Source organism: Palaemon carinicauda, chromosome 2 (genome assembly GCF_036898095.1).
Source record: "Palaemon carinicauda isolate YSFRI2023 chromosome 2, ASM3689809v2, whole genome shotgun sequence".
NCBI classification, from domain to species: Eukaryota; Metazoa; Arthropoda; class Malacostraca; order Decapoda; family Palaemonidae; genus Palaemon; species Palaemon carinicauda.
The window spans coordinates 158,058,369-158,078,368 of NC_090726.1; the positions used below are offsets into that span (position 1 = coordinate 158,058,369).

Below are 20,000 nucleotides of genomic sequence, written 5' to 3' on the forward strand. Positions count from 1 at the left end.
TAAGTACAACAAAATAAAACTATTTATACAATAAGAAGTATTTTTGAAAAGGTATCCTGGCATCGTGTTACCCCAGGGGAGTGTACTTGGCCCAATCTTATTCTGCATCTATACTATTGATCTATCGAAAATGCTACAAAGGCATGGCGTGAAGTTACACTATTTGCAATTGACACACAATTTTACTTCAACATAAATGATATACATGACACTACTGAAACTCTAAACCGAATCCTTGATATGTTAGAGAATGGATGACATTTAAAAACTAAAATTAAATGAGAACAAAACTGAATTCATGGTGGTGGGCAAGACAAACAGCGTGAGAAACAGGTGATATTCAAATGAACATAAATAATGACTCCGAGCCGATATCTAGTAAAGTTCGAGATCTAGGTGTATTTCTTGACAGTAACCTGTCTCTAAATGCCCAAATAAATAATGTAATAAAAACTGCTGGTTATCACCTAAGAAATGTTGCGTTTTTAAAAAAGTACCTGGACGAAAATTCTGTAAGGAAACTTGTGATAAACTGTTATTACCAGGATTGACTACTGCAACTCTATCTAGTACAATTTACCAAAAGTGCAACTTAAGAAATTACACAACATAATAAACAGAGGAGTAAGACTGATAAAAGGTGTCCCACTTAGAGAAAGGATCACCCCTATACTAATTGATTTACACTGGTTGCCGATTAAAGCGAGAATTGAATTTAAAATATGTACAATAACCAAGTTATCAGAACCGGGCGTCCAAAATACTTAAAGAGAATTGCTACATATTGCGCAGCCAACAAATCGTGTCGACACGAGAAAGGTTACAGATGGCTTCAAACTATTGGAACCTGGATATATGTCTACTGTAGGCTCCATAGCCTTTAAATATGCGGCCCCGAGACTATATAAGAAGCTCCCACGAAACATTCGAATGATTGAAGACATAAGGCTTTCAAGAGGAAACTGAAGACTATTATTTCATGAATCTTTAGACAGTGACGATTTAACAGTAAATGAACAATACGCGATATGAAACGTTAAATACTCTGAACGAACAAGTTAAAACGACAGTGGAGGTCCTGTAGAGAGTGGGGTTCCCCTGCTGTATGGGACCGGAAAAGCAGCCATCAAAGTAAAAAGTAAAAGTATGTATACCTGTCAGAGTAGGGCTGTCAGGGGAGACTGCTCGAAGCGTGACGCCATGTGCAGAGGGAACGTATTTTCTCTTGCGATGAGCCGACCTCTCAGAGTATATTTAAAGGACATTGATGATGATGATGATTATTATTATTAGCTAAGCTACAACACTAATTAGAAAAGCAAGATTCTATAAGGTCAAGGGCTCTAACAGGGTAAATAGTCCAGTGAGAGAAGGAAATAAGGAAATAATAGAATAGTTTGCCTAAGTGTACCCTCTAAAACCAAAGTAGTGGAAGACTACGGTACAGAGGCTATGTCACCACCCAGGACTACAAAGGCAAGGGGTTGATTTCGGAGAGTTCTTCTCCTAGGAGAGCTGCTGAATTTTCTGTTTGAGGACAACGAGAAACAGATTGACCCCGCAGAGAGGCAGTGCCATCATTGCACCTCAAGCAGAGGACAGTAGACCTTATCATAGGGCCCTTGCAACGTTCCCTAGGCACTCATCTGCACCCATTATCTACGATTCTACTTTTCTTTTTTTTCTTCAATTTTGCTTGTAAGTCCAACTTCAGGGTTTTCCTCACTACTTACACCTCAATGTTGATTGGCTTCACGTCCCCAGCGCTGTGCCATATAAATAGAAATTCCATTCATTCATCCATCCAAAACTGGTCCGTCGACTGGTTAGTATTTTTTGTGTGTGTGAAATAAGGCAAAAGTAATTTGGGATCCGATACTGGTGTGGAACAATTATAAAATGGGGTAATGATTTAATTATTTATCAAATCACTTGACTAAACCATAGAATAAACTACAGCCTGGAGCTGTGTAAGATTTCACTATTTGCAATGATAATCATTCGTTTTTATAATGATGTTGATTACATTAATTTAAGAATTCTTCATTTGCGGTTAAAACTGTAATACCCAGTTAGTTGCTGAAACTGTCAAGTCCGGAAAGGACAGAACACTGAACTGAGTCCGAACATAAACGGGAACTTCACCCTGAAAACTCGCGAAGTTTTAATTGGGTCAAAAGTTCCCAAACAATTACGAGAGAGAGAGAGAGAGAGAGAGAGAGAGAGAGAGAGAGAGAGAGAGAGAGAGAGAGAGAGAGAGAGAGAGAGCACCTTCAGAGGACGACACCTGGCTTAAAAAATTATCACTTTTCATACTTCCATTCACTATCTCTTCATATTTATTGAGAAAAAATTAAGAAAATCAATATTTTCTACCCTTGTGTTCGTCTTGACGATAGATCGAAGTCTCATATACTACTTTCACGAACTTTGACCTTTATTAAGATTTAAATTCGCCTCACAATTATCACTCCATCATTCAAAAGCAAAGGAAAAGAGTTTCTTTTCCTGGGCCAGCCCAGTACAAACATTACAAGGAATTGTTCATATTCTTTTACCAGCATAATCTACATTGAGTTCTGGCCGTACCTATTTTAGGATACTACGTCTGTCGAAAAATGTAATGAATATTAATATTTCAAGGGCAAATAAAAGAAAATCATGAAACCCCTGAGAGGATTTCCCCTTGAATATAAATAAATAGGAATAAATAATCAACGTAATTCTACTTTTTTTCATTATCAAGTTCTTAATATGTCCAACGGTACTTTGGTCCATGCCGGAATATCTAATATTCACCGTCAAGGAATCTTGAAGTAATCGCAGAACTCTTGCAAAATGTATGCATTATCATCATTATTATTGCCGTTATCATTAAAAAAAACGAGCTGCATCAGCAAACATAGGGTGGAAAATTTTCTATTCCTCTTATTAAGTTCATTTCTGCGAGACAAAGAATGATAACAATTCCAAAATGTGGCAAACTTCTTCTCATCATCTACTCAATGACGAAGAAAAATTACTTAAATCCAATACTATATATCAATGAAAAATACAATCTACATTCATACCGAGATCACATAGACTATAAACGCTCCTTTGCCGACGGCATGATCAAGTCCGCACACATCAAATAATTTCATTTTGGGTCGGGCTTAGCATCATGACACACCTGATATTGACATAGGCGAACAACCTCTCACATTCATTTTTGGAGATCAGCACCAGAAAGCCCCTTTCATTACTCACTGAGTTTGATATGGTGAAATGTATCAGCTCTGACAAAGACGTTAAGAGTGCAGCAGCCATCAATGACACATGCTGAAATGGAGCTTTCCTTGCTCGACGTCCTGGCTAAGCCCACTAACACTGACGTGGCTACAACAGTCTACAAAAAGTTATTAACTTCTGTTTAGGTCTAAAAAATGGATTGAGTACCTCAAAAATAATCAGCATCAACAGCTTTTTCGCTTACAACGCCGTAACTCATTGTTCCTCTTGACACACTGTATTCAAAGGCCTTAATTGTGGCCCCCCCCCAGGTGATTTTTAATATTATAAATAATCTTAGTAGTATAAAGGCTTTAATAAAATGCATATAAATTCGAGATAACTGGTGATTCAAGGCTATCCACTATCGAATCAAAAGATTTACTTATAGAAATTTACATAATTGAGTCAATCCTAAGATTTGCCTGATTGTCCCCTTAAAATCTTATTGTTTAATATTTGTCTCAAGGCTTTTGTTCTTTATAGTTGACCATATCCAAACATTTACTTTTCATGGAATCTGCTTGCGTACGAGTTTGGCATATGATTTTATCAATATGTTAATCGTGCCATAGTATAGAAATTACATTTACTAATGATTACAAAATAAAATAAGAAAAGCATTAACCATAAATCAAAATAATTATTTCAAAACAATAGCAAAAAGTGATGCTATTTTTTTTTTGGTAGAATGGTATCTTATAAAGTCGTCGTCATTACGTTCTTTCGAGAAAGCGTATATTGAAAAAGGACCAAGCTCACGAACTAACTGTAGCTAGCATGTGGCACAGTGATTACGATAATACTATATTAGTAAATTTTCTCTCAATGTAATGGTAACCTATGATTGTAAAAAAATGAGGATGTAATAATCAAGCACAAAGACATTCTTGACCGAGTGCCAAAGAAATGAGGTACAGCAAATTACCTGTTACGGTCAATGCTTGCGTGTCAGGATATAGAAGCTTGTAAATAAAAACATTTTGTGTAACAATGTAAATCTAACGTAGTATTATATTTTCATCATGACATAATGATATTGATATAAATATAGTAAGTAATTATAAACAAATGAATAATAAAAATAATTATCATAATGATGATAACAACAACAAAAACAACTATATTAATAATAATAATAATAATAATAATAATAATAATTCTTTGTCTACATCTTTTCCCACTTCTATGTGGGGTCGATGTTTCTGGTCAGCCTTCTCCATCTACCTCTAATAATAATAATAATAATAATAATAATAATTTCTTCGTATAATTCAAGCCATTCCAGGTACATTAAAAATAGTGTGCAAATATTTTATTTCCTCACTGATCCAACGGACATAATCTGATTTATTGTCAAACAACTCCGATGCTGATAAATACCTTTCATTCATCCATCGTTCTTTTCCACTTGTTCTCCATGACGTAAGCAAATGTGAATACTATATAACAACCCTTTGGTCAAATTAGAAAAAAATATACGTCCATCGCACTTCAAAATAAACAACCCATTATTTCCCTAACTGTGCATGTACAATGATACACTGCTTTCTAAACTAAGAATAGATGGAATCATAGCAGCTGTCTTTCAAACACGGGATCTGTGTTTACAACTTCAGACCGACACCATCACAATGAGGAAAGTCATTAAGGTTTTCTCCGTACTGTGAGTACATTCTCTCTCTCTCTCTCTCTCTCTCTCTCTCTCTCTCTCTCTCTCTCTCTCTCTCTCTCTCTCTCTCTCTCTCTCTCTCTCTCTCCGTTATTTGATATGAAGGGAAAAACATACTTTATTCATAAATATATATTAATTTATGTGCTGCATTAGTGGATACTGGCGCGCGCACACACCACACACACACACACACACATATATATATATATATATATATATATATATATATATATATACTGTATATATATATACATATATATATATATATATATATATATGTATATATATACATATATATATATATATATATATATATATATATATATGGTAGGATGTGTATGAAGTACAAAAGAGATAACTCGATCAAGATCGTACTAATGACTGCCAAACGAAGTTAACATGTACTGTAAATTTTTCTTTTCTTTTAGTTTTCTTTCAACGGCTTGATATACATACATACATACACACACACACACACACACACACACACATATATATATATATATATATATATATATATATATATATATATATATATATATGTACATATATATGTGTGTGTGTGTGTGTATCTATCTATCTATCTATCTATCTATCTATATATATATATATATATATATATATATATATATATATATATATATAAAACAGTAACAAATGTAGCCGTTTCCAGCCCACTGTAGGACAAAGGCCTCAGTTTTCATCAACCCACTGGCCAGCTCCAGATTGGTGATGATGGGAGACTTTAGTCTGGTCGCTCACAGCAAATCAACCTAGTGTGGGTGGTCCTGACTAGTGTGATTGCGTATTCACACGTGCGTGTGATCCTATGTTTATGATTTTCGCTTTTTTTTTCTTTAATCGAAAAATGAAAAAAAAAAATTCACACGAAAGACGGATGTTTGTGCAAGAAAATAACTAATCAAATATAAATCACAATATTCAATAAGGAAATTGCTGATAACATCTAACCTTGAATTTTACCCGAGGATAATTCAACTGTCAATTTCTATGCACCACAAAATAGAAACAAATTTAGAAAATATCCTGAGGGATGATGACTATTTATCTGACGTATTGTAAACAATGTTTTAGTGATGATGCTAGTAAGGTATCATGGCTAAGCTGCCTTCCATAATAATTGAATTAGAATCAAACTTAGAAATGCTATTGCTACAGAGAGAGAGAGAGAGAGAGAGAGAGAGAGAGAGAGAGAGAGAGAGAGAGAGAGAGAGAGAGAGAGAGAGAGAGAATACCGAACCAAATTTAGATATTAAATTTGACCATTAGCTCTGTAATAATAGAAAATTTTAAAACAACAATAAAAACCTATTTTCCTACTTACAGACTGTATTACAGGTAACGCAAGCAAGCAAAATAAAAAAGGTACTTACCACATGTGCAGCAGACGAGATGTTACAGGATCCCATCTGGTTCTGAAGCAAAATCTTGAAGAAATCGATGTCCTAATATCTCTGAGAGAAAGGAAGGCTACAATGAAACTACAGTAGGATATGGGGCGTAGGAAAAAAGCAAAACTGAGTGTATTTAAAGTACCTATATTCTAAATTTAAAACCTAGGTTTTATCATAGGAAAAACAGCATTCATTTACTATACTATATATCAATAATGAAGTGAGCCAAATCAATAGTTATGAAAAGAATACTTAATAAACAACGAATGTGCTGATCAAAAGAAAATTATATCGATATGAACGATTTATACTATATTAAGGGATAAAACTAAATTCATCAACGTAACTGAAGTAACAAAAAATAGTACAACTCAACTTTAGAAGTAAATATTCAACATATACAATTTAATTTACATATTTGGTTATGAGAAATATAAAGAAATCTTTGACACGAAACACATTAGTCACATGGCAACTTATGATCCAGAATTTTGCTCTAGTCGTTGCTTCATCGGCAGACAATAAAGAGATTATCATTGTCACTTAAACAAGAATAATATCCATACTTTTACACGTGGGGTTAAAAAATTATATCCATATTCAGTATTTTGAGATTAACCTTTTAATATAGTTAAGTGTATCGGCAGCAACTAAACAAGATTAATGTGGTTTTTCTAAAGCCTTCTATGATGAGCATTCTTAAAGTAGATGAATAACTGACATGAAATGATTATGATGTTTATAACTACTTTTTAACGTTCAACATTACTCTGGCTTCTAATAAGGAAAGAATAAGGAAATGGCTGCCTGTTGCCTTATGAACATTGCCCATTGTTTGTTTATTTCTTTATTTTACGGCTATTCTTCCCCAACTATTCATAAAACAATATCATAATAATTCCTTTCTAGAATGTAGAAATTTTGAGATTTTATAATGTGATAATAAAAGCTTAGCCCAAACAGCGTTCTAGTAATTATGTACATTTGGTAGCCAATTCCGTCATCGATAAATTTCTCATATTACTGAATGAAATAACTTTCCAATTTAGTCATAACTTATTTTATTTCCTTTTTATATTTTAGATAAACTAAAATATGTAAGAAAAATATTCTAAAGATTTTAAACGGATAAGTAGATGATGAAGAATAAAATGCAGCCACCGAAATTAACTAGTTTGACTTCTTAGGAATTCCACAAAATAAGATTTTGTTTACAACTGGAAAGGTTTTATCTTGTCTCAGATAGCGCAAAAAAAAATTTAAATCAGCTATAAATACCAAGGTACCTTCCCTTATCATCCATTTTCGCTGCGTTAATAATAATAATAATAATAATAATAATAATAATAATAATAATAATAATAATAATAATAATGTAAACGCAGGAACATTTCAGTTTAAATAACTGTTCCTGGCGCAGTCACCAAAACAGCTATTTTCGTGGTAAATGGAAAATTTTGAAATTAAATTTCGGGTCACCTAATAGAAGCTTATGCTTTGTCACATCATAAGAAAATTACAAATGAACAAGTTTCCATCGGGGACAATAATAATGTGGGACGCTTTATATGTTTACTTTCTCTTTGTGACGAACAAAAAAAAAGAACCATCGGTTCATTTTCTCGCCGTCCTGTCAGGTGCGTTGGAACTTGGAAAGTGAAAGGTGGGGCTTTCGAACAACTAGGACAATACCCCTATAGAAAGCGGACGTGCTTGGGAAAGTCCACATTGCCGGACCTTTAGTGAAATTATAAGCAACTTACCAGAGGTCCATGAGGGGACCGAGACGGATGGTCCTTACAGTGGGAAAGCAAACGGTTCGTGATTCGATTAAGTAAATTATAAAAAACGTTAATGGTTCACTCCCAAACCCAACCTTGGACCGCGCCACAGTCACGAACCTGGTAACCACCTGAGAAAGCTGAGCAAAAGGACAAGAAGTCTGCCGACATCCTACGACTAAGAAGAGAGCTAAGGTGGTATTAAAAAACTTATAATGTTATATAATGGGCACAATTAAGTGTTGTCTGCTCATGTTTAAGGTGTTTGTTGTTGTCAACACGAGTGACAGGTTTTCACTCACATGAGCCACAGATTTTTCAAAAGGACATGATGTACGAGGGTATTAAATGTTCGTGAGCGAAATTAATACATGACTTCTCATTAATATTTAAGATATTGTTGAATTAAGGAAATCATCCAGTAGTGTATTTTTTGAGATGTGTGACGGGTATCTTATTTTTATGATGGAGTTTTTGTTTAATTATAAATGGCTTTGATAATTTCACATTTGAACTTAATAGAGTAGTTTATTTGTGATACATTTTTAATTAGAAAGTGAGCAGGAATAGATGTATGTAGTGCATTAAGACTTAAGAAAATTTCAGAGGGGTAGACGAAACATTTTTTATTTTGACCAACCGCCTCGGATTTAATCGTGAAAACTAATGAACCAGTAATGATTAATTGATATATGCTGTTTAAAATCATTTGGGGAAGATGGTGTTCTTGTAAAATAAAACCGAATCGTCTATAGGTCCTTATACCTGTTTTTAGATTAATGGTATCAGTTTTGCTCTAATACAAAAGTTTATTTTTGTATGTGGTATTAAAGTACTTCTTTGAATGTTCAATTTAGAACCCATTCAAATAAGAACTTAACACGTAACGTTACGGTTACATTTAGTCTCGCTATTTGGTAACCTCTGGAAGTTACCAAATTTGTTTACTTATTTGTGGATTATCCATATGAAGTTGACACTCTTTCCTACGTTGGTTACGGGCACAGTCATCCTAAAACAACATTCACTAAAGTTCTCATAGTTTGACAGATGTTCGTATGTCGCATGCAGTACGGTATTAGTCCTTACGTATAACAATGAAGGGCACTTGAGGTCTGGGACACGAGACATTGATACATTTAGGGGTTGCTCTCTAGGCTTGGAGGATCTTTATGACGTCACAAAATAGGTACTGGTAGTAGTCATAATTGCGTAGTGCAGGTTCTTGGCCACTCATTGGTTAGGTCAGTTACGGTTCAACTAGGGAAATTTGTTAGCTCACAGGGAGGGGCCAGAACGGAACCTAGGAAAATGGAGGCCCTAAAGGTTGCGAAATTGAGGGAGTAATTGGAAGCCAGAGGCCTCCCGAAAGGGGGGAACAAGCTTGAATTGTGTCAGCGTCTAAGTGAAGCCCTAGAGAAGGTAGAGGTACAGGAGTTCTTGCAGGGACTTAAGGTTAGGTAGGATAGTGAAGTTAATCAGGGCCACAAGGTAGGCGAGCGCACTGAGGAGCCCAGAGAAGAGGGAGGACATTTAAATTTGTGGGATAGCACATTAATCTTTGGCAGGCAATCTGTTGCTTCAGGGAGATCTCAACGGTCGTGTGTGAGTTCTACGGGGAGTAGGCCATAGAGCAAGAGGAAGCAGCGCTAAGATGTAAGAGGGAGAAGCTCAGGCTAGAGGAAGAGTTAGCTATAGTGGAGGCAGAGGAGAGGGTTTTACGACAATTTGATGAAAATGATAGAGAAATAACTCTCATCCCTAGGATAAGGGAGCACACAGACCCTGATGTAAGCGGAGTGAGCAACCAAAGCGTTTAGGTGCAGAAGTGCCGGAAATTAGCTTAGGTGGATACCGTAATTCAGGCGGGATATAGCTAAGTTTGATGGGGATCACACAAAGTATTTTAGGTTCATCTGCTCATTTGATGACGTCTTTAGTAGCCAGTTGACGAATAAGGAAAGGCTGAGGTATCTGGATTTATACACGACAGGCAGGCCAAATGAGACAGTGGCAGCTTGCCCTCACTTAGAAGCTTCAGAGGGCTATAAGCAGGCATGGAAGTTGCTGGAGGAGCGATATGGTAACCTTGAACAAATAGCCACCACGTTTGTGGATAATGTGATTAAATGGAAAGATGTAAGGGAAAAAAAAAAATGAGGATGAGTTCTACGAGTACTCGGTGGCACTTAAAACCTGCAGAAATGCAATTTTGTGTGTCCCTTATGGCGTCGGCAAATTACAAAATCCAAAAACAATTATGTTAATCCTTACCAAATTTCCCTCTAGTGTGCGGAATCGATGGTATGGAGTTGCTGACAAGATAATTAGTGAAAAAAAGAGGACTGTGTTGTTTGATGATTTAGTCAGTCTTATTGAAAGGGAGGCTAGGGTCTTGAAAAATCCTTTGTTTGTGTGCCACCTATTCGAGAGGGGCAGAAGGGAAGACACCCCTCGGTTAGGAGAAGGAACAGCACCAAGCAAGAACTGGGTGTTTAACTAAGGTTAGGAAAGTTTCATGTAACAAAATTGCCCTGCTTTTATCTTGGTACTGTACGGGACCACATATAGTGGATGAGTACCACCAAATATCTAAAATGGGACCCGAGGATAAACTGGGAGCCATAAAGGGGTTGAGGCTTTGTTTTGGCTGTCTAAGTGGTCATAGGTCTCAGTATTGCAGAAACAGGAAAAGGTGCAACATGTGTAATGGAAACCATCCAACTCTGATGCACCGACACCAGGAAGTAGAAGTGGTAGAATACGAGTGCTCAAATAGGGCCTTAGTGGTTCAGGAGGAAGGTACACATGACAAAATTGCTATGTTCAGGGAAGTTACAGGGGGTAGCATTGGTACAGGGATGTCAGTTGTGCCAATAAGGATTAGGTCAAGGGAGGAAAGGGAGGTTTTGACGAAGAAATTCTTGGACAATGGGAGTTCCACATGCTTTGTCTCGGAAGCTTTAATGCAGACCCTAGGCTGCACTGAGAGGCAGGACGTTAAGGTGAATGTTGAAACCATCACCGGAATAGGGGAAATTGCATGTAGCCTAGTCTCGGGATTGTCAGTACAGTATTGGACTATGAGGGCAAGACTTTCATTACACTCCCTCCAGTGTTAAGCACCTCTCGCATACCAATAGATGAGTGTGATGTGGTCAAGGCTGGAGATCTGGAACGCTGGCCACTTTTGCGAGAAATTGACATTGTAGATGTTGAGGTGGGGTTATTAACTGGGAACAATGTTCCTCACTTACTCGAGCCGAAGGAAGTTATTAACTCAACACGCCTCCATGAACCACATGCCATATGAACATTATTGGGCTGGGTAGTATGTGGGGCAAAGGACAAAGGGTATCAAGAGCATGTCAATGGGATCCAAGTGACAAGCAAGCGTCTTGAGTTAGACTGCATGCTGCTTGAAAGTTGTAATTGCGAGTATGATGATGTTCCATCTAACAAAAGGGAAATGTCTGCAGAGGATAGAAAATGGCTAGAGATAGAGAAAGGGGTTAGAACTGTAGGGGGAAGTTAAGAGGTGCCATTGCCTCTGCATGACAATCATGGACTCTTGCCAGAAACAAGGGACATTGCAATACGCCATATGCACAGCCTTCGTAAGAAGATAGTGAAGGATGGTAACTACGCAAAGCAGTATAGTGCCTTCATGACAGAGATGCTGCAAAAAGGATATGCTGAGCAAGTGACCACAGCCAACCCAGGGAATGCGTGGTATATCCCTCATTTTGTTGTGCAACATCCAGAAAAGCCAGACAGGGTCCGTGTTGTATTTGACTGCAAACAAGGTTTCGTCAATGTGAATCCCCCCTTTTTGCAAAGCTCCTTAACCTCTAACAAATTGACTAACAGGGCATCTTCACGATCCTCAGCTCTCAAACTGTAATCTACATAGAAATTATTAGCAACTGTGTCCCGTGCTCCCTCTGAGAATCCATTCACAAAGTCGCTTGCTGTCTGTTTCAGCGCGAAGTTTGCAATGCTCGGAGAAGAACAGGCCCCAAACAGGTGGATCTCCATCACCTACGACCTACTATTGCAGGGACCTGATATGATGAACTCTTTGCTGGGTGTGTTTAAGTTTAGGGGAGGTTTATTTGCCTATACAGGAGATATAAATACAATGTTCTATCAGGTACGGGTATCAGAACATCAGTGGGACTACCTCAGGTTCTTTTGGTGGGAAAATAGTTTCGACGAGGAACCCAAAGAGTGGAGGATGGAGATCCACCTGTTTGGGACCTGTTCTTCTCCGAGCATTGCAAACTTCGCGCTGAAACAGACAGCAAGCGACTTTGTGAAGGGATTCTCAGAGGGAGCACGGGACACAGTTGCTAACAATTTCTATGTAGATGACAGTTTGAGAGCTGAGGATCGTGAAGATGCCCTGTTAGTCAATTTGTTAGAGGTTAAGGAGCTTTGCAAAAAGGGGGGATTTACATTGACGAAATTTAGAAGCCCTTGCATAGACATTGTCATCCATCCCAAGGGAGTGGTAGAGTAGGGGCATCTCAGGGTTTATAGATGGATCAGTCACATAAGACAAAGGCTTTTTGTGTACAGTGGGACTTGGCCACTGATGAATTGGGTGTCCTGGCACAGCTAGTTTCAGTTCCAAGGACTAATCATGACTTGTCAGCTATAGCCTCGATTTACTACCCCCCTCGGTATATTGGTGCCAGTTTTAATCGACGGTAGGGTCATCATGCAGGACCTCTGCCGATTGAAGCGATTGAAGATAGCCTGGGACGTGGAATTGGACTACCACTACAGACCGCATCAAGGCGTGGGCGAAGAAGCTGAGCCAGACCAGCGGGATAAGTGTTCCAAAAAGCCTGAAGGCTATTCCATGGGAGTCAGCCCCCCCCCTCCCCAGGTGCAGTTACATTTTGTTCTCAGATGCAAGCATCATGGCTTTAGGAGTAGTGGCATACTTGTGGGTCTCCGATCCGTGAGGAAATGTATCTTGCAGATTCATCATGGGAAAGGCAAGGGTAGCACCACTGAAGCATGTTTCAGTACCCTACCTAGAGCTTAGTGCAGCTGTACTAGCCGTAAGACTTGAAAGCACTATTCTGGCCATGATAGATTTCAGGGTGGATGGTATCTATTATTGGACCGATTTAACAACCGTTTTGCAGTAAATTAGGAATGGTCAAGCCAGATACCAGACATTTGTGGAGAATCATGTTTCTATGATAAAGGAGGGGAGTGATTAGAAGGAGTGGAGTTATATTAACTCTGAATGGAACCCAGCAGACGATGCAACACGTTCCAAGCAGTCCAAAAGGTGGAGAAAAGGCCCAGAGTTTCTGCTAAAGGAGGAGCGCTTTTGGCCAACAGAACCAGCTCACATGTCAGATGGTGTAGAAGGATTAGAAGTTAAGCGTGAGATAGGACCAACAAGGGCTAGAGGCTACCAAACAATTAGCTACAGGATTGGGTTGGATATCAGGCAAACAGGTTTGCATAAAATCATCATCCCCCGCTATTCCAGGTGGATCAAGCTCCTTAGAGCTTTGGGTTGGTTAACCCTGGATAGGTACGCTCCTCGGACACCCCTTTAAGGGTATACTCGGTCGCGAGCGACCCCGACACAAAAAAAAAATTCTTGAAAAATCTGTTTTTGCAGTAACCTCCTTTTTTTTTGCCAAAAAAAAAAAAAATTCAATGAATGCTCAAAACTACTGTAAAGATAAATACTACTCATCTGCAGAAAAACTATTTATTATAAATATTTTAAAAAATTAAGTAGAAAAAAAACAAGACCTTACATAAAAATTCATAAAAAAATAATTTATACATATATACACAAATCCTTTTAGGAATTGATTCTTGAATGTTTAGGACACATCTTGATGTATTTTGGATGAAGTCAGACCCATGGAGGTGAAGATCTGAAATGAGAAAAAAAGGGTAACTTTTTTTGGCCAAAAAAATTTGTCCAAATTTCATGAATTTTTTTGGGTACCCAAATGAAATAGGAAGTGGCTAATTTTTTTAGGGAATAAACATATGTTATCCTAAAATAGAAATATGTAAAAAAATCTTCATTATTTTGTAAATTACATTTATATCAGGGGCCATATCTAAAGGTCATTTTTTGAGTACTTAGAAATTTCGTAAAAAAATACATATATTTAATATATAATATGATATTTATGTAGGTAAAAATATACCAAAACATCACAAATTCTATAGGGAACAAGAATATATATAGATAGGGCAACTTACGCTTCGGATATGTCCACAAAATGGCCGCCAACCACACTGACTCAGACTCCCTAATCTGCCACCTGAAATGTAGGAAGGGTATGTCAATTTCAAGGTGTTATTTACTAATCTAATTATTGTATGGTGGGTTACTGGATGATTGTCGATTATTTTACGACTATAAAATTAGAATTCTGACCCCAAAAAAAAATTTTGAAGGGAAATAAAATCGAAAAAAAAAAATTGTAAAACAATATAATATTTTAGCTAAAAAAAATTGATGATATTCAATCAAAAAAGAAGTAAACAACATTTTCCGACAAATAAACATCTAAATGAATCATTACTCTGTGATAGTTCCTTAGTACGTAGTTATTTTGAAAGAAATGGGAAAAAACGAAAAAGTGGCAATCGCAGGAAAATCGAACACATACCTATATATACGCCATATCTGGCTAAAAATAAAGATAGGCATGGGTAGCCAGATCATCTAGAAACACTTTCCAACACTATAAAAATATAAGTTTTGCGACACTACTTGCCAATTCCTTACGGTAACATGACTAAGCAAAAAATGCAAAACAAATAAAAAGGGGCACTCGATGAAAAATGGCAACGAGCTAATGGTGGGCATTTCAGAAAAAAAAATTCAGCCACGTGCTAGGCAAACCATCAAGGTACATTTTCCGACAAATAAACATCTAAATGAATCATTACTCTGTGATAGTTCCTTAGTACGTAGTAATTTTGAAAGAAATGGGAAAAAAACGAAAAAATGGCAATCACAGGAAAATCGAACACATACCTATATATACGCCATATCTGGCTAAAAAAAAGATAGGCATGGGTAGCCAGATCATCTAGAAACACTTTCCAACACTATAAAAATATAAGTTTTGTGACACTACTTGCCAATTCCTTACGGTAACATGACTAAGCAAAAAAATGCAAAACAAATGAAAAGGGGCACTCGATGAAAAATGGCAACGAGCTAATGGTGGGCATTTCAGAAAAAAAAAAATTTCAGCCACGTGCTAGGCAAACCATCAAGGCACATTTTCCGTCAAATAAACATCTAAATGAATCATTACTCTGTAATAGTTCCTTAGTACGTAGTAATTTTGAAAGAAATGGGAAAAAACGAAAAAATGGCAATCACAGGAAAATCGAACACATACCTATATATACGCCATATCTGGCTAAAAAAAAGATAGGCATGGGTAGCCAGATCATCTAGAAACACTTTCCAACACTATAAAAATATAAGTTTTGTGACACTACTTGCCAATTCCTTACGGTAACATGACTAAGCAAAAAAATGCAAAACAAATATAAAGGGGCACTCGCGGAAAAATGGCCAACATTCTAATATGCGGCATCTCAGATAAAAAAAAAGACATGCACGTAGTAGCCCAACCATCAAGACACACTTTCCAACAAATAAACATGAAAAAAAATCAATACTATATGGCAATTCCTTACTACGTAGTAAATTTTTACAAATATTGAAAAAAAAAACAGAAATTGGCAACCGCAGGAAAATACGCCACATACCAATATCTCCGGCGTATCTGGCAAAAACAAAGTCACGCATGGGTAGCCAGATCATCTATACACACTATCCAATGCTATAAAAATAAAAGTTTTGCGATACTATTTGCCAATTTCTCACGGAAAAATGACTTAGCCAAGAAATGAAAAAAACTGAAAATGGGGCACTCGCGGAAAAATGGCCAACATTCTAATATACGGCATCTCAGATAAAAAAAAAGACATGCACGTGTTAGCCCAACCATCAAGGCACACATTCTAACAAATAAACATGAAAAAAAATCAATAATATATGGCAATTCCTTACTACGTAGTAAAGTTTTACAAATATTGAAAAAAAAACAGAAATTGGCAACCGCAGGAAAATACCCCACATACCAATATCTACGGCGTATCTGACAAAAACAAAGTCACGCATGGGTAGCCAGATCATCTAGACACACTTTCCAACACTAAAAAAGCAAAAGTTTTGCGACACTATTTGGCAATATCTTACGGAAAAATGACTTAGCCAAAAAATGGAAAAAACTGAAAAAGGGGCACTCACAGTAAAATGGTCCTCGTGGTGATGAACGACATTCCAACTAAAAAAAAAAATCATGCACATGGTAACCAAACCATCCACCAAGACTTTCCACAACTGATAACCTATACAAGTTGCACCATTCTACGACAATTTCATAATACGTAATAACTTTGATAATTATGCAACTTGCCTTAGAAGGGTAAACTCGGTCGCGCTCGACCCCGACGCGTCTCAGAAATCTGGGAAGGAGTACAGCTACAGCGATGCACATCTGGACACTACTAGAGCGTGTAGGCGAGACACCGACTACAGGTCGATCACCAACAAATTCAGTCACGGGGGTGAGTCACGTGAGAAAAACATCTTTTGTTTTGACGCTCGGGATCGCGGACGACCCACCGTACCATTCCAGGGTTAATGTTATTTGCTAGGTACATTATTTATAAACATAGGCAGCTGCTCGGCGAGCTAAATATGCATTTGTCCACCGAAGTTATTAGCTTGGCAGAGACTGGTAGTGCAGGTAACACAGTGTGTTGATTAAGAGATAGAGATAGAGAGCCTTGAGAAGGGTGGTACTATTAGGGTTTCTAGGTCCCTAAGAAGGTTGAAACTAATCCTGAGAAAGGGGTTTTTGTGCATTAGATGTAGGTTATCATTGGCAAATATCTCCCAGAACAAAAGGCATCCTCTTATTTTGCTGTATAAGGGCCACTTGACCGACATGGTGATCCAGTATTATCATGAGCATTCCAACCACATGGGTGTAATGCATGTTCTGAGTCTGATGAGGGAGAAATTTTGGGTAGTTAAGGGCAATGCAGCAGTGAGGCATGTCCTAGGCAGATGCATCAGGTGTCACAGGGCACACGGAAAGATTATCGAGCAGCTAATAGCCGATCTCCCACACAATCGCATGGAGTCAGGAAAGCCACCATTTTATTGTACCGGGGTGGACCTTTTTGGGCCTTTCTTCGTAAAGCGAGGCAGAGCGCAGATAAAGCATTGGGGAGTTATATTCACTTGCTTGAACATGAGGGCTATACACTTGGAGGTAGCCTCAAATCTCACATCAGACTCTTTCATTAGTGCCTTCAGGAGGTTTTTGGCTCGCCGTGGTCAGGTCAAGACTGTTAGATGCAACTGCGGTACTTATATTGTGGGATTGCGGAAAGTTCTCGACTCCAGTTAAGAGTTCTTGGCAGGAAACAAGGTGTGAAATGAGTTGCTCCGGTGTGCGGTAGAATTCATTTTCAATCCTCCGGCGCCTCACATTTTGGAGAAGCGTGGGAACTGTTGATAGGTACTATGAGGAGGGTCCTAGATATAGTCTTGGGGGGACAGCAATTGGATTACGAAGGCTGTGTACACGCTTCTGTGAGGTGGAGGCAACGGTTAATAGTAGGCCCCTTACCGTCATCACCTCAGACACTAGAGACCCGGCTCCACTCACACCAAACAAGCTTTTAAACATGGGAGATTCACCTGTAGTCTGCGACATTGCAATAGGTAGCCACTCTAAGCAGAGATGGAAGCAGGTGTAGCATATGGCTGAGCAGTTTTGGGCCCGTTGGAAACGTGAATACCTGTTGGGGTTACAACAGCGACAGGAGTGGTTCAAAGATCGACGAAACGTCAAGGTAAGAGACGTACTCCTTATGGTCAATGAGAATGAAGTGCGCTGCTATTGGGCATTGTCCAGAGTAGTGCAGACTAAAGTAGGGAAAGGTGGTTTGGTGAGGACGGTGACTGTCAGGAGAGAGGGCAAGGAATATGACAGACCGCTGTCAAACCTTGTTTTAATCTTAGAGGAAGAGAGGGATCAAGTGGCCGTTACTGAGCAATAGGTGCTGAACCCCCTTGCGCTCAAGAGGTTTCAAAGGGGCTGGTGTAAACGCATGAAAATTTCAGACTTTTCTCTGCACGACTTTAAATAACTGTTCCTGGCGCAGTCACTAAAACAGCTATTTAAGTTGTAAATCGAAAATGTTGTAATTAAATTTCGGGTCACGTAATAGAAGCTTATGATTTGTCACATAATAAGAAAATTACAAATGAGCAGGTTTCCTTCGGCGATAATAATAATGTGGGACGCTTTATATGTTTACCGAGACGGATGGTCCTTACAGTAGGAAAGCAAACGGTTCGTGACTCGACTAAGGAAATTATGAAAAAAGTCGATGTGTGTCCCTCCCAAACCAACCCCGGGACCGCGCCACAAATAATAATATAAGATTTAAAAATACAAAGAAAAAATGTAAAACACTTACTTTTTCCTTTATGGTTCTACTTTTCCTTTACATATTATTTTTAGAATTTGCCTCAATGATATCTTTTGAATATATATATATATATATATATATATATATATATATATATATATATATATATATATATATATACAGTATATTTATACAGTATATTTATATGTGTATATATATATATATATATATATATATATATATATATATATATATATATATATATATATATATATAGTGTATATATTATTTATAGGTTTCATCTTCGTTTACTTTAAATTCAAAATTTTCAATGAAAATTTAAGAGGGAATTCGTAATTAGACTTGCAATAACAAATTTTACATGGATGAAAATTATTAAAAGTATCATTATTGAAATGATCTTAGAATTGGTTTATTTCAATTGCTGAATACGTGAAAATTATGTAAGCGATGCGGTTTTATCCATGGGACTATGTAAAATACAAATGCTATGTACAGTATTAGGTTAACAATACTTGCTATTCCAGTTATTTTCTATTATCTTATATATTTTATTTGCTAACGTTTTTCATTTATGGCCACTTACATCAAGACGATATAATTTCGATTTTTCTTTCTGACAATCACAGTTACTTGTATGTTACATTACATACCCCTATTAACACAATCATTCTCTCTCTCTCTCTCTCTCTCTCTCTCTCTCTCTCTCTCTCTCTCTCTCTCTCTCTCTCTCTCTCTCTCTCTCTCTAGTAAGAACAGGAATAATGAGATGTAAAGACAACTGAGACAAGAAATTAACCACAAGCTAGCTGTCCTATTGGGAGACTTCAATGCAGCAGTAAACTGGGATACTAAGAATTCTACATCATACACAAAGGGACATAGGCTACTATAATTCGTCAGCAATGAATTCTTCCATTAGTAGGTCGATAAACCAACTAGGGGAAATAACATTAGATATTTTACTAACAAGAGAAGAAAATTTATAATCCGGTGTCACAGTATGCGAAAATATTGGCAAATGTGGTCATAGAGTAGTTATGTTCCAGGTAAATATTCCTCATCTAAAAGTAAATAAAATTTTAAAGAAACTTGACTATAGACAACGTAAATGGATGCAATTAAAGGAATATATCAAGAAGTTAGAGTACAACGAAACCAGGAACATAGATATACATTGTGATTCCTTTGTAGAAAAATACATAGGAAAGCGAGCTAAATGTATACCGCATAGAAAAATCTTACCAAATGAAATTCCACAGGCCAAATGGTTCACCAGAGAAATAGCTAATACAGAGATAGGAAACA

The 20,000-nt window shown here is 37.3% G+C and overlaps 2 protein-coding genes across 5 annotated transcripts in view; both read left to right on the plus strand.

Moving 5' to 3' along the window:
- The window catches only part of LOC137628107 (uncharacterized), a 134,675-nt gene that overhangs the window by 56,123 nt on the left and 58,552 nt on the right, over window positions 1-20,000 (plus strand). For 3 of the 4 annotated variants that reach the window (XM_068359400.1, XM_068359402.1, XM_068359403.1), the window contains exon 1: window positions 8,017-8,336. The exons of the other annotated variant lie outside the window; for it this stretch is intronic. The gene's annotated coding sequence lies outside the window, so the exon portion shown is untranslated. Of the gene's footprint in view, window positions 1-8,016; window positions 8,337-20,000 lie in introns of those variants that run through there. 4 annotated transcript variants of the gene reach the window in all.
- LOC137620740 (uncharacterized) lies at window positions 11,746-12,663 on the plus strand. Its single transcript, XM_068351120.1, has 2 exons — window positions 11,746-11,958; window positions 12,055-12,663. The coding sequence occupies exons 1-2, from the start codon at window positions 11,746-11,748 to the stop codon at window positions 12,661-12,663; spliced, it is 822 nt and encodes a 273-aa protein (XP_068207221.1).